We start from the raw sequence: 15,388 nt of genomic DNA, 5'->3' as shown, positions 1-15,388 counted from the left end.
AGGAACAATTGGCGTGCATAGTCTCAATGTTTTCTCTGTGCACCCTACCATTTTCCAATGTCCTACAATCTTGCAGACCACCATCTTTTACACATTAATAAATGATGAATAAACAAATTGAAAATTTAATTCCTTAGCATAATTACTAAGATTTAAAATTTATTAAAACTTACAATAATTTAGTGCATTCCAGAAACTGTCCAGGTTTAGGAAGAACATTATTGGAGTCGCAGTAAAGCCAATGGCCCCCTGTCCCTGCTCTGTCATTCAATGTGATCATGGCTGATGCTCTGCTTCAAATCCATTTTCCTTCCTATAGCCCCTAATTCGTTGACAAAACAAAAAAGTTATCTATCTCAGACATTCATTTTCAATGATGGAGTATTTGGAGATGAAGGCCAGACGATGTTGTACCTGCATGGTGAACCCCATTGTGGTTCGTGGTGACCACATCTGCAGCGAGTGTTGGTTGCTCAAGGAACTCTGGCTCAGAGTTACGGAATTGGAACACTGTGACACAACGGGGGAGAGTTACCTGGATGCTGTGTTTCAGGAGGCACCCACACCTCCGAGACTAACTACTCTCGAATTCTGACAGTGGTCAGGGACTGGAGGGTCTGACTACAAGCAAGGCAGGTAGAGGGATCCTGAATTGAGCATTGGAGAAGCCTTCACTCTTGAGCTTGGCTAACAGGTACGAGATACTTGCTCCAGTGGGATGAAGAAAAGGACTGTAGGGAGGATGGACAAACTGATCACTGCACTGTGGGCCAGACCATTCATGTAGGAGGAAAAGTGGCAGTGTTAGGGGATTCTCCAATTAGGAGGGCAGATAGCATCCTTTGTAAGCAGGGTCGAGAGCCCTGTTTGGTCTGCTGCTTGCCTGGTGCCAAGGTAAAGGGCATTTCAAACTGGTTTGAAAGCATATTGAAATGGAAGGGGAAGGATCCAATTGTTGTAATCCATTTTGCAACCAACAACATAAGGAAGAGTAGGCGAGAGGTCCTGTTTTGGGAAATGTCAGGAATTAGGAACAAAATTAAAGAACACAACTTCAAAAGTTATAACCTCTGGATGATTACCTGAGCCACATGCAAACCAGCAAAGAGGTAAGAAAATTAGGGAAGTAAACACATGGCTGAAGGAGGGGTGTTGGAATGAAAGGCTCCATCTTGTGGGACACTGACATAGGTATTGGGACAGGAGGGACCTGTGCCATTGGGACAGGCTCCAACTGAACCAATCTGGGACCAGGATCGGAGCAGAAAGGTTAAATTAGTGGTCACAGGACTTTAAACCAGTTAAAGGGGGAGGTCAAAACAACACAGAAGTTGCTAGAAGCCCAGCAGGTCTGGCAGCATCTGTGAAGAAAAAATTGGAGTTAACGTTTCGGGTCCGGTGACCCCTCCTCAGAACTTGATTATGGAGGTGGGCCCAGGAGAGGTCATTAATGTTCCCAGAACAAGTGATAGGGGCTGGGTTGCCTTGTTAGTACAAAATGAAATTAAATTGATAGCAAGAAGTGATTATAGGGTCGGAAGTGTAGAATCTGTGGGTAGAGTTGAGAAATTATAAAGGAAGAAAGACCCTCATTGGAGTGATGTACAGGCCTCCAAGCTGGAGGGTCATAGGCACACAGAGTTGTCCAGCATGGAATCAGACCCTTTGGTCCAACTCGTCCATGCTGACCGGATATCCACAATAAGTTTAGTCCTTTTTGCCAGCATTTGGCCCATTTCCCTCTAAATCCTTCCTATTCATATACCCATCCAGATGCCTTTTAAATGTTGTAATTGTACCAGCCTCCACCCCTTCCTCTGGCAGCTCAACTCATACACACACCACCCTCTGTGTGAAAAAGTTGCCCCTTAGGTCCCTTTTTAAATCTTTCCCCTCTCACCTTAAACCTGTGCCCGCTAGTCTTGGATCCCCCTACCCTGGAGAAAAGACCCTGACTATTCACCCTATCCATGCCCCTCAGGATTTTATCAACCTCTATAAGGTCACCCCTGAGTCTCTGACGCTCCAGAGAAAATAGCCCCATCTGTTCAGCCTCTCCCGATAGTCCAAACCCTGCAACCCTAGCAACATCCTATTAGACAGGATGTGGAGGAGAAAATAAATCAGGAGATTGAAAAGTCATGTAAGAAAGCCAGTATTGCAATAATCATAGGTTACTTCAATATGCAAGTGAACTGGGAAAATCAGGTTGGTAGTGGATCTCAAGGAATTGTGGGATATCTGTGAGATGGTTTTGTTTTTTGTCGTAGAACCCATTAGGGAACAGGTAATTCTGGATTTGGTGATGTGGTAATGAGGCAGTTTTGATTAGGGAGCTGAAGGTGAAGGAGCCCCTAGGGGACAGTGACCATAATATGATTGAATTCGCCCTGCAGTGTGAGAGGGAGAAGCTGGAACCAGATGCAACTGTGTTCCAATTGAGTAAAGGTAACTACAAAGACACGAGGAGATGAACTGGCCAGAGTTGATTGGAAGAGGAGTCTAGCAGGGAAGACAGTGGAGCATCAATAGCAGGAGTTTCTGGGGGTAATTTGTGAGGAGCAGCAGAAATTCATCCCAAGGAAGAAGAAACATAATAAGGGGAGGATGAAGTGATCATGGCTGACAAGGGAAGTCAGGGACAGTATAAAAGCAAAAGAAAAAGCATACAATGTGATAGTGATTAGTGGGAAGCCAGAGGATTGGGAAGCCTTAAACACCAGCAGAAGATAACTAAAGAAAAAGCAAAAAAGGAGGAACAGGAGAGAAGGTGAAATCTAAGAGTATGCTAGCTAGTAATATAAAAGAATATTGCAGAGTTTTTGCTTAGACATTTAAGAGGTAAGAGGGAGGCAAGAGTGGATATAGGACTGCTGGAAAATGAGGTTGGAGAAGTAGTAATGAGGAACAAAGAAATGGCTGAGGAACTAAGTTGGTAGTTTGCATCAGTCTTCACAGTGGAAGAGACCAGCAACATACCAGAACTTCAATAGAGTCAGGAGGCAGAGGTGAGTGTAGGAGCCTTCACTAAGGAGAAGGTGCTGGGGAAGCTAAGGGTCTGAAGGTGGGTAAATCACCCAGACCAGATGGACTACATCCCAGAGTTCTGAAGGAGATAGCTGGAGAGAATGTAGATGCGTTGGTGGTGATCTTTCAGGAATCACTGGAGTCAGGAAGGATCCTAAAGGACTGGAAAATGGCTAATGTAACATCCATGTTTAAGAAGGGAGAGAGGCAGAAGACAGTTGGCTTAACATCGGTCATTGGTAAGGTTCTAGAGTCCATTATTAAGGATGAAATTACAGCATACTTGGAATTGCATGGTAAAATAGGGCTCAGCCAGCATGGCTTTGTCAAGGGGAGGCAGTGGCCTGGTGGTGTTATCACTGGACTGTTAATCCAGAGACCCGGATAATGTTCTAGGGACCTGGGTTTGAATCCCACCACAGCAGCTGGTGGAATTTGAATTCAGGAATATCTGGAATTAAGAGTCTAATGATGACCATGAATCCATTGCTGATTGTTGGAAAAGCCCACCTGATTCAATAATGTCCTTTAGGGAAGGAAACTGCCATCCTTATCTGGTCTGGCCTACATGTGACTCCAGACCCACAGCAATGTGGTTGACTCTTAACTGCTGCCTGAGGAAATTAGGGATGGGCATTAAATGCTGCCTGGCCAGTGATGCCCTCATTCCACGAATGAATAAAAAAATGTTCCACCAGTGTCAGTGTTGGGACCACAACTGTTCACTTTATACATTAGTCAAAGAAACTGAGGGCATTGTCGCTAAGTTTGCGGATAACATAAAGATAGGTGGAGGGAGATGTAGTGTTGAGGGAGGCTGCAGAAGGATTTGGACGGCATGGGAGAATACGTAAAGAAGTGGCATTTGGGATACAATATGGGATAGTGTGGGGTTATGTACTTTGGTTGGGGGAAAAGAGGCATAGACTATTTTTGAAACGCAGAAAGGCAACAGAAACCTGAAGCACAAAGGGACTTGGAAGACCTAATTCTCTTAAGGTTAACATGCAGGTTCAGTTAGCAGTCAGGAAGGCAAATGCAATATTAGTATTCATTTTGAGAGTTTAGAATACAAGAGCAGGGATGTACTGCGGAGGCTGTATAAAGCTCTGGTCAGAACGCATTTGGAACATTGTGAACAGTTTTGGGCCCCATATCTAAGGAAGGGTGTGCTGGTCTTGGAGGGGGTCCAGAGGAGATTCACAAGAATGATCCTGGGGGTGAAGAGCTTATTATACGAGAAGCAATTGAGGACTTTGGGTCTGTAGTCGATGGTGTTTAGAAGGGTGAGGGGAGATCTCATTGAAGTTTGCGGAATACCAAGAGGCCTGAATAGAGTGGATGTAGAGAAGATATTTCCACTAGCAGGAGAGACTAGGGGGGCACAGCCTCAGAGTGAAGGGGTGACACTTTAGAACTGAGATGATGAAGAATTTCTTCAGCCAGAGGCTGGTGAATCTGTGGAATGCCTTGCTGCTTAAGACTGTGTCAACCAAGTCATTGAGTGTATTTAAAACGGGTATAGGTAGGTTCTTGATTGGTAAGGGGATCAAGGGTTACAGGGAGAAGGCAGGAGAATGGGGTTAAGAAACATATCAGCCATGATCAGACGGTGCAGGAGACATGATGGCCTGAATAGCCTAACTCTGTTCCTATATCTTATGATCTTATAGTCAATAGGACAAAGAACCTATTTACGCATCCCCTGTTTTCTGTCAGTCAATATATCTTCTAATCCATGTTAATATGTTACCCTTATGCCATGTGCTTTTATTTTCTGTTATATCTTTTGTGGCATCTTAATATCTGCCCACTGGAAATCCAAGTACAGTACACCTCGAGGCTTCCCTTTGTCCGCAGAACGTTTTGCTCGTTCAGGCAGGTTTCACTCCTTTACTCCAATAAACTGGATAAACATGATTTTCTTTGATGAAAGCATGCTGACTTCTCTTGGTTACATTTGAGTTTTTCTAAGTACCCAGCTATCAACTCTTCAGTGGCCAATTCTAACATCTTCCCCAGGATAGGCATCAAGCCAACTAGCCCACAGTTTCATGCTTTCTTTCTCTCTCCCTTCCTGAATGGAGTGGTTATATTTGGTACCTTCCAGTCTGATGAAACTTTTCAGAATCTTGGGGAATTTTGCACAAGTAACATGAATGTATCTACTATCTCATTCGCACCTTTTTAAAGGCCCTAGCCCTAGCATGAAGTCCACCAGGACACAAACTATCACCCTGTAGTATGGCTGTAATTGCATCTTGTTCCTCTCTCCTCTTCATCTCTTCATTTACAGCAATTCCTGGAATGTTTTGTGTAGCAAAACAGAAGCCAAATGTTTCTTCATGTCATTTGTCATTTCCTTACTATCTATTAACTGCAATATTATACATTGGTCAGCTGTAATAAAAGACTGTGGAATTATTCAATACATGATATCCGTGCCAAGTTTCTTTCATTACAAGGTTTATAAGGAGACCAACTCACATCATCATAGAACCCCTACAGTGTAGGAGCAGGCCATTTGGCCCAACACGTCCATACCGACCCTCTGGAGAGCATCCCACCCAGACTTGCCTCCCTACCCTATTCCCTTAACCCTGCACTTCCCATGGCTAATCCAACTAACCTGCATATCTTTGAACTGTGGGGGGAGACTGGAGCACCCGGAGGAAACGCGCGCAGACACGGGGAGAATGTGCAGACCTGACACAGATAGTCACCTGAAGCTGGATTGAAGCCAGCCCCCTGGCATTGTGAGGCTGCAGTGTTAACCACTGAGGCACTGTACCACCCCAATATTATATACAATAATCTTTCTTTGCTCTTTTTGGGGATGTAGAGATGACTTTGCAAGTGAAAATATAACCATGGCATTTCTTTTTCCAGCTTCAATTGAGTTGTATTCTAGCTGTAATTTCTCAAAGACATTGATAGATCATTTGGTGTGCATTAACCTTGTTGACTGTCTGGGAAATTGCTGCTAGAATTGGCAGAGGAGAAATCTTAAGACTCCTGTAAGTGTCTGTATAGTAATGAACTGTAGTAATTACATATAATTATAAACACTTTGCAATTCAATCCCTGAAAATATGGCATTGATTTTTACACGTGGTATGTTAACTAATTGTTTTAAAGCAGAAAGTCATTGTGTTGACTTTTATATAAGATTTATTTTTAAACAAGCATGTATTTATATCGTTATTAAATGTACTTAGACACAGAGACCTAGAATAATGTAACTAGTTTGGTGGTACTATAAAATGAGGTGGGAATGTAAGTTTTGGGAGGACACAAAGTGGCTGCAAAAAAATATAAGCACTAAGTTTCTGGGCAACAAGGTGGCAGTAGGAGAGTAGTTAGAGTAAAACCAAATGTGAGTAGTGCAAATAGAAAAGATTCTTTAAATTGGTACAGCCTCTTAATTATCAATGTTCACAGAGTATAAGGAATGTAAGAAATTAGCATGCAAATGATATGTTGGCCCTTATTGCAGGGCAATTGGAGTACACAAGTTAAAAAAGACTTCGTATGATTGTGCCGAGTTTTGATAAGACCACACCTAGAGTACTATGCAGAGATTTGGCCTCCATATCCAAGGAAGGACATACTCGCCCTGGAGGTGATTCAGCCAAGGTACACAGATTCACCAACAGAAAACAGAGACTCAGTATAAATGTGTCACTTTTGGGTTGAGAAGACACATTGAGTGACGTGCCATAAGGAGCTGTGCAGGGTCCTCAACTGTTTACAAACTTCATAAATGACTTGGATGAAAAGACCTAATATATGGTTACTAACTTTTCTTATAATACCAAAATAGGTTGGAAATTAAGTTGTGAAGAGGACAGAAGAAGCCTACAAAGGGATCTTGATGGGCTAAATGAGTGGGCAAAAGTTTAGCAGATGGAGCACAATGTGGGATAATGTGAACTTGTGCATTTTGGCCGGAAGAATATTAAAGTAGCACATTATTTAAACAGAGAGATTACAGACATCTAAAGTACAGACATACATGGATGTCTGGGTCCATGAATTGCAAAGTAAAGTATTTTGATACAGCAAGTGTTCAGGGAGATGAAAGGAATGTTGATATCTATTGCAAGGTGATGGAATATAAAATGGAGTATATTTTGCTGACATTATACAAGGCATTTGTGAGACCATATCTAGAATACTGTGTGTAACTTTGCTTTTCTTATTTAAGGAAGTATGTAATTCACATTGGAAGAGATTCAGAGAAGGTCCACTCAGATTCCTGATGTTGGGGTCTTATCCCAAGAGGACATACATTTTGGTAGGAGTAATAGTAAAAAGGATTATTACTTGAATGGTAAAAAGTTGCAGCATGCTGCTATGCAGAGGGACCTGGGTGTCCTTGTGCATGAATCACAGAAGGTAGGTCTGCAGGTACCACAAGTAATTAGGAAGGCAAATGGAATTTTGTCCTTCATTGCTAAAGGGATTGAAATTAAAAGCAGAGAGGTTATGTTGCAGCTGTACAAGGTGCTGGTGAGGCCACACCTGGAGTACTGTGTGCAGTTTTGGTCTCCTTACTTGAGAAAGGATGTACTGGCACTGGAGGGGGTGCAAAGGAGGTTCACTAGGTTGATTCCGGAGTTGAGGGTGTTGGCTTATGAGGAGAGACTGAGTAGATTGGGATTATATTCATTGGAATTCAGAAGATTGAGGGGGGATCTTATAGAAACATATAAAATTATGAAGGGAATAGATAAGATAGAAGTAGAGAGGATGTTTCCACTGGCAGGTGAAGCTAGGACAAGAGGGCATAGCCTCAAAATTAGAGGGAGCAGATTTAGGACTGAACTGAGGAGGAATTTCTTCACCCAGAGGGTTGTTAATCTGTGGGATTCCTTGCCCAGTGAAGTAGTTGACGCTACTTCAGTAAATGTTTTTAAAAAAAAGGTAGATTTTTTTTGAACAATAAAGGAATTAAGGGATACGGTGAGAACGCGGGTAAGTGGATCTGAGTCCACGAAAGGATCAGCCATGATCTTATTGAATGGCGGAGCAGGCTCAAAGGGCCAGACGGCCTACTCCTGCTCCTAGTTCTTATGTTCTTATGTTCTTATGAAAGGTTGGATAGGTTGGGCCTGCTAGTTAGGGGAATTTAAACTGAAGTTTAGAAGAATGAGAGGTGACCTTATTTAAACATACAAGTTCCTAAGGGAATTTGACAGGATGGACACTAAAAAGGATGTTTTCCCTTGTGAGAGAGACTAGAACCAGACTGTAAGGGAGTTCCCATTTGAGATAGAGAAAAAGAGAATTTTTCTTTCCCTCAGATGATTGAAAGTCGTTGGAACTCTCTCCCCCCGAAAGCGGGCAAGGCAAAATCCTTGAATATGATTAAGGCAGAGCTGGAATGAGTCTTGTTTAACAAAGTCGTCAAAAGGTATTGGGGTTTTGGTTTGAAAACCATGATCAGGTAAGCAGTGATATTATTGAAAGGCAGAGCAGGCTCAATGTTCACATTCCACATTGCTGATGATGTAGTCTGTGGAAGTCAGGTCAACCAGCAGTTAATCCTGATGGCCTTCCAAATGAGCTCCAGGCTTTGGATATGTATATAAGTGAAGTTCTCCAGGACAGTATCCAAAAGATGTGGAATAATTGGTTGTTGAAATGTGAGAAAACATGCTCAAGAGAGGCAAGTATGTAAGTATCTTCACTTAAAGCGTTATTACAATGAGACATAGACACATGAAATGAACTTGATTAAAAAAATTGTCAAAATATCATTTATTAAATGTGGGAAATTTAATGTTTGTAAGGATGGTTGCTTGTGAAATTGTGATGCCATAGTTACTAGTATGATTGATGAGAACGGAGATGAGGAAGATTCCCATGATAATGTTATACAACCAAAATAAAGGCTTTAGGGACAAATTATTCAGTGACTCAGATAGTCGTCACAGTGATTTTGAAAGATTTCTAAGTGATGTATTACAGTTAGTTTGAGTGGATGTTTTTATTCTCTTGAATGTTATAAGATGAAATGTATGTACTTTATCATGTTAGAAAGAAAAGTTATAGGATTAGTAGAATTATTTAATGTTAGTTTATTTCTTTATTCAATTGCCCAAATCAACTGTTCTAAAAGCCTAGGCTATGAATTGTGGCCAAAATGTGGCCATCACTGGGGACTGAACTCTGATCCTTGTGCCATTTCACTAGTTCCGGTTTACCAACATGAAAATACCCATTTATCCCTACAGTTTTCTTCCACTCTGCTAACCACCCACCCATGCAGTTAATCCAGCCACAATGTGGCACCTAACTGAGTGTCTTTTGGAAAGCCAAGTATGGTGTATTTACTGGCTCTCCTTTATCTACTCAACTAGCTCCATTCTCAAAAATTTGTCAACACTATTTCCGTCTTATTAAACCATGTTAACTTTGCCTGACCATGCCATGATTTTTGATGTACATTGTTGAAACTTCCATAATAATTGATTCCTGATGATTGATGGCAAACTAATAGGTCTCCCTCTCCACCCATTTACGAATAGCAGAGTTACATTTGCTAATGTGCACACTGATAGAACCTTACCAGAACTTAAAAAAAAATTTTGCAAAGTCATAACCAGTGCACCCATCTCTGTGCCACACCCTCTTCTAGAACCATAAGTTGTAAACCAACAGATCCAGGGAATTTGTCAGCTTTTAGTTCCTTAAGTTTCTCTGATGCCTTGTCTTTACTGGCATTAATTCCTTTTTCTTACTAATTAACCTCTTGGTTATCCTGTAATTCTGGTTGTAACATCCTTGAGCTCTTTCTATCCTTGTTAAAGACATTGTTGTCTTCACTTGATACTCCAGTATGAGTTGGCAAAAGCCATGTTTAGTTCTTAAATGTACATAATTGGGCTATGCTTTTTAATTAAAAATTCATTTCCATTTTTAAAAACTTCATTTTTAAAAAAAGTTATGTATTTTTTTCACACTGAGCTTCCTGAGTTTCACTATAATCTAATTTTGACATTGTTTTGTTGCTTTTTTAGATAGCTTTGGATTGGGACACATGTACAGTTTTGTGCAGAGTTGTCCTTTGAAAGTGTTTGCTGTGTAGAATGAGCGATGTTACCAGACAGTTTTGCAACTTGCAAGGTCTGAGTTTGTGGCCTTGCCAATGCTCAAGTAGGACCTTTTGGGTCTTGGACTGCATCAGTCCCTAGATATGCAGAAGGTTCAACCCATGCATAAAGAGGTCAGTTGACTGAGGTATAGATTTAAGCACTTCAGATGAAAGAGCAACTTTCCTGCTTCTTTTGAAGCAGAGAAAAGCTTTGTTTGTTGCTACTTGAATTATTTTTGCCATTGTTCTGTTCAATGAACAAACTGACATTTTCTTTTGATGCTTTAGTCAGTATTGTATAGCATAATCCTGGCAATTAGTTAAATTAATCGCTTGGAAAAGCGGTATTTCCATTGTTTTTGAAAATAATTCCTGTTGGTTTTCAATGAAATATGGGAGACATTGACAGAACTGAAATGCCAGAAAAGGCTCTTCCATGTACAGAAAAACTCCACTGTAATTGTAGTGGAATCTGTCAAGGTGATTTCTTCACTATGATAGGTTATGAAGGCAGATCGTAGATTCTGCAACAAATACTGACATGGCCCAGGTAAATGCTGAAATGTGCATTTCTATTTGAATGAAATAGAGCAACCATTCTTCAATCTAATGCAAATATTATTAACATTAAAGAGAATCCATGCAATATAATTTCATATACACATAGGATTTATAATGTTAAATATTTTCAAGTTAAAGTTGTGCAGGTCTGTGTGAAATATTGTCTTGTTTCATCACTCAATGAGCAAAAATATGAACGGCTGCAGATTCAATTTGTGTCGAGTGAAATCTTTTATTTTTAACCAAATGTGTGGGTCCGATTCAAGTTGAAAGCCTGTGCTGGGAAAGATAATGTTGTAATCCACTACGTTGTCCACACTTCAATATAATTTGTTTTTCTAAATCCAGTATTCAGCACAATGGGTTTCCAAGTGGATGTTTGCTAATTAACTGATAGCAGCATTAATTCTGTTGGAAGTATTGTTGTTATTGTGCTGTTGGGCAGTTAATGAACAGATGTAAGATTATTATTATTTTGTTTTCCTTCCAGGAGCCCAAAATTACGATGTAATCAGGCTTTCGACTTATCGGACAGCATGCAAGCTGCGATTTGTGCAAAAACGATGCAATCGTAAGTATTATGATAAATTTCGTGGGTGGAGATGAGATGTTAAGAAGAAGGGGATTTAGAAATGAGGTGGCTTGCTGCATGTGTAGGTGTGTACTTTCTGCTGTATACGTGTCATGCTCAGAGAGAGACACACACACACACACACTCAGTCACACATACACAGACACACACACACTCTCACACTCTCTCTCACACACACACACACACACACACACACACACACACACACACTCAAACTGATAAAGGTCCGAAGTTTGCAGTCAGTGGTGAAGGATTTGAGCTTTCTGTTTATTACACTGACTGGCTGCCCACGGTTTCTTTGTTTTCTGAGCAGGCTTCAACTAGTAGGCTAAAATGTGGGCAGAAACCACACTTTGTGGAGAAACATTCACCCATTGTTACTTCCTTAGCGCAACCCTTTCATAACCGAATAACCAGAGGGTGGGCTCGTTGTCTGATTTAAAGAAAGTGGGCTACCTCTCAAACCTGAAGAGCCAAGTGTATTGGGAGTGAGGACCCCTCTGTGATTTGACCTTTGACTGCTGCTTTCTGGCCTCTCCACCTGCCTGGGTGCCTGGTTTCCACCAAGGTATCCAGCTAGCTTATCTGGCTCCTCTGGCCTTTGGAAATCGGGAAGCCAAAGGAAATTCCTGTATGCCCCCCTTAAATTGCCTGTTAATGAATTCTCATTTAACTAAATTCTGTATTAGATTCCACAAGGGTGAAAATAACTTATCAGGTCAAAACTGTTTGGTAGTAATTCTGAGGAAGAGTTACTGGACCTGAAACCTTATCTCTGATTTCTCTCCACACATGCTGCCATATCTGAGCTTTTCCTGCAATTTATGTTTTTGGTTTTTATTTTGCCTAATGCATTGTGTAAAATTCACTTTGACCTCAATGTACTGTTTCTGCTGCACTTACTGGTTGAGTGCAATAATTACACAGCCTTAATGATTATAGTGCTAAATCTTGTCAGCAGTCTACTCTTAAAGTAAAACCAACCTCTCCACCGCTCTCACCCACTCCAACTCTCCCCCGCAGAACGTGTAGCCCTCCACTCCCTCCGCTCCAATCCCAACCTCACCATAAAACCCGCGGACAAGGGAGACGCAGTTGTAGTATGGCGCACTGACCTCTACATCGCCGAGGCCAGACGCCAACTCTCCGACACCTCCTCCTACTGCCCCCTTGATCATGACCCCACCCCCGAGCACCAAACCATCATCTCCCAAACCATCCACAACCTCATCACCTCAGGTGACCTCCTACCCACGGCCTCCAACCTCATCGTTCCCCAACCCCGCACCGCCCGCTTCTATCTCCTTCCCAAAATCCACAAACCTGAATGCCCTGGTCGACCCATTGTCTCCGCCTGCTCCTGCCCCACCGAACTTATCTCCAACTATCTGGACTCCATTTTCTCCCCCTTGGTCCAGGAACTCCCTACCTATGTCCGTGACACGACCCACGCCCTCCACCTCCTCCAGAACTTCCAATTCCCCGGTCCCCAACACCTCATCTTTACCTTGGACGTCCAGTCCCTATACACCTGCATTCCCCATACAGATGGCCTAAAGACCCTCTGCTTCTTCCTGTCCCACAGGCCCGACCAGTCCCCCTCCACTGACACCCTCATCCGCTTAGCCGAACTCGTCCTCACCCTCAACAACTTCTCTTTCAATTCCTCCCACTTCCTACAGACAAAGGGAGTGGCCATGGGTACCCGCATGGGCCCAAGCTATGCCTGCCTCTTTGTAGGTTACGTGGAACAATCCCTCTTCCGTACCTACACTGGCCGTAAACCCCACCTCTTCCTCCATTACATTGATGACTGTATCGGCGCTGCCTCGTGTTCCCATGAGGAGCTCGAACAGTTCATCCACTTCACCAACACCTTCCACCCCAACCTTAAGTTCAGCTGGACCATCTCTAATACCTCTCTCTCCTTCCTGGATCTCTCTGTCTCCATCTCGGCAACCACCTGGAAACCGATATCCATTTCAAGCCTACCGACTCCCACAGCTACCTAGAATACACCTCCTCCCACCCACCTTCTTGCAAAAATGCCATCCCCTATTCCCAATTCCTTCGCCTCCGCCGCATCTGCTCCCAGGATGAGGCATTCCACTCCCGTACATCTCAGATGTCCTCATTTTTCAAGGACCGCAACTTCCCCTCCTCAGTGGTCGAAAACGCCCTCAACCGTGTCTCCCACATTTCCCGCAACTCATCCCTCACACCCTGTCCCCGCAAGAACAACCAAAAAAGAATCCTCCTCGTCCTCACGTACCACCCCACCAACCTCCAGATCCAACGCATAATCCTCCGACACTTCCGCCATCTGCGATCCGACCCCACAACCAAAGACATTTTTCCCTCCCCACCCTTATCTGCTTTCCGGAAGGACCACTGTCTCCGTGACTCCCTTGTCCGCTCCACACTCCCCTCCAGCCCCACCACACCCGGCACTTTTCCCTGCAACCGGAGGAAGTGCTACACCTGCCCCTATACCTCCTCCCTCACCCCCATCCCAGGCCCCAAGAAGACTTTCCACATCAAGCAGATGTTCACCTGCACATCTGCCAATGTGGTATACTACATCAGCTGTACCCATTGTGGCCTCCTCTACATCGGGGAAACCAAGCGGAGGCTTGGGGACCGCTTTGCAGAACACCTACGCTCGGTTCGCAATGAACAACTGCACCTCCCAGTCATGAACCATTTCAACTTCCCCTCCCATTCCTCAGACGACATGTCCATCCTGGGCCTCCTGCAGTGCCACAGCAATGCCACCCGAAGGTTGCAGGAACAGCAACTCATATTCTGCTTGGGAACCCTGCAGCCCAATGGTATCAATGTGGATTTCACAAGCTTCAAAATCTCCCCTCCCTGTACCGCATCCCAAAACCAGCCCAGCTCGTCCCTGCCTCCCTAACCTGTCCTTCCTCCCACCTATCCCCTCCACCCCCCCCAAGCCGCACCCCCATCTCCTGCCTACTAACCTCATCCCGCCCCCTTGACCTGTCCGCCCTCCCTGGACTGACCTATCCCCTCCCTAACTCCCCACCTACACTCACCTTTACTGGCTCCATCCCCGCCTCTTCGACCTGTCTGTTTCTCCTCCACCTATCTTCTCCTCTATCCATCTTCTATCCGCCTCCCCCTCTCTCCCTATTTATTTCAGAACCCCCTTCGCCTCCCCATTTCTGATGAAGGGTCTAGGCCCGAAACGTCAGCCTTTTTGCTCCTATGATGCTGCTTGGCCTGCTGTGTTCATCCAGCTCTGCCCCTTGTTGTCAAGGAACAGGGTAACTGAATTAACAGTGTACAGAATTCGATACTTAATTGTGTATGTGTGGACCCTGAATATTCCTGACGTACTTCACAATAAACAGAGACCATTATTCCCAACACAATGTTTGAACTGGTTCACAAGAGGGAAGCCACTGTGTTATCTCCCTTACACAACCTGAATACAGGAAAACAGTGCAATGATTAAAAAGAAATGTGCATAATATTCCGGGACTTTGTTGCCAAATTAAGTGCAGAAAGAGCAATAAAAAGGCAAAGAACGATTGGGATAAGAGTTGAAAAAAGACAAATCAGGAAATGTTTAAAAATCTTGACCAATTTAAAAGATCTGACAGGATGAGAAACAATACTTGGAGTCATTAATTTTCACTATGAGAGGTTTATGGGTTCTGGTTGACACATACCATATTATTACGAGAGTTTTTGGATTAGAATGGAAAGACCTGACACTCTGAGGTGAGACAACAAGGTGCAGGGCTGGATGAACACAGCAGGCCAAGCAGCATCATAGGAGCAGAGAGGCGTCCAGCTCGTCCCTGCCTCCCTAACCTGTTCTTCCTCCCACCTATCCCCTCCTCCCACCTCAAGCCGCACCTCCATCTCCTACCGACCAACCTCATCCCGCCCCCTTGACCTGTCCGTCCTCCCTGGACTGACCTATCCCCTTCCTAACTCCCTACCTACACTCACCTTTACTGGCTCCATCCCCGCCTCTTTGACTTGTTTGTTTCCTCTCCACCTATCCTCTCGTCTATCCCTCTTCTATCCGCCTCCCACTCTCTCCCTATTTATTTCAAAACCCCCTTCCCCTCCCC

At 43.6% G+C, this 15,388-nt stretch overlaps 1 protein-coding gene across 1 annotated transcript in view; it reads left to right on the top strand.

The window, feature by feature from the left end:
• Positions 1-15,388, top strand: part of LOC109915833 (dystrobrevin beta) — a 432,998-nt gene that overhangs the window by 94,315 nt on the left and 323,295 nt on the right. The window contains exon 3 of the mRNA XM_048597128.1: positions 11,178-11,258. Within this exon, the coding sequence (XP_048453085.1) occupies positions 11,178-11,258 (81 nt within the window). The remainder of the gene's footprint in view (positions 1-11,177; positions 11,259-15,388) is intronic.

The sequence above is a fragment of the Rhincodon typus genome, chromosome 5 (genome assembly GCF_021869965.1).
Source record: "Rhincodon typus isolate 14 chromosome 5, sRhiTyp1.1, whole genome shotgun sequence".
NCBI classification, from domain to species: domain Eukaryota; kingdom Metazoa; phylum Chordata; class Chondrichthyes; order Orectolobiformes; family Rhincodontidae; genus Rhincodon; species Rhincodon typus.
The sequence above is the reverse complement of the archived record's forward strand: the minus strand, read 5'-3'. Positions and strand labels throughout refer to the sequence as shown.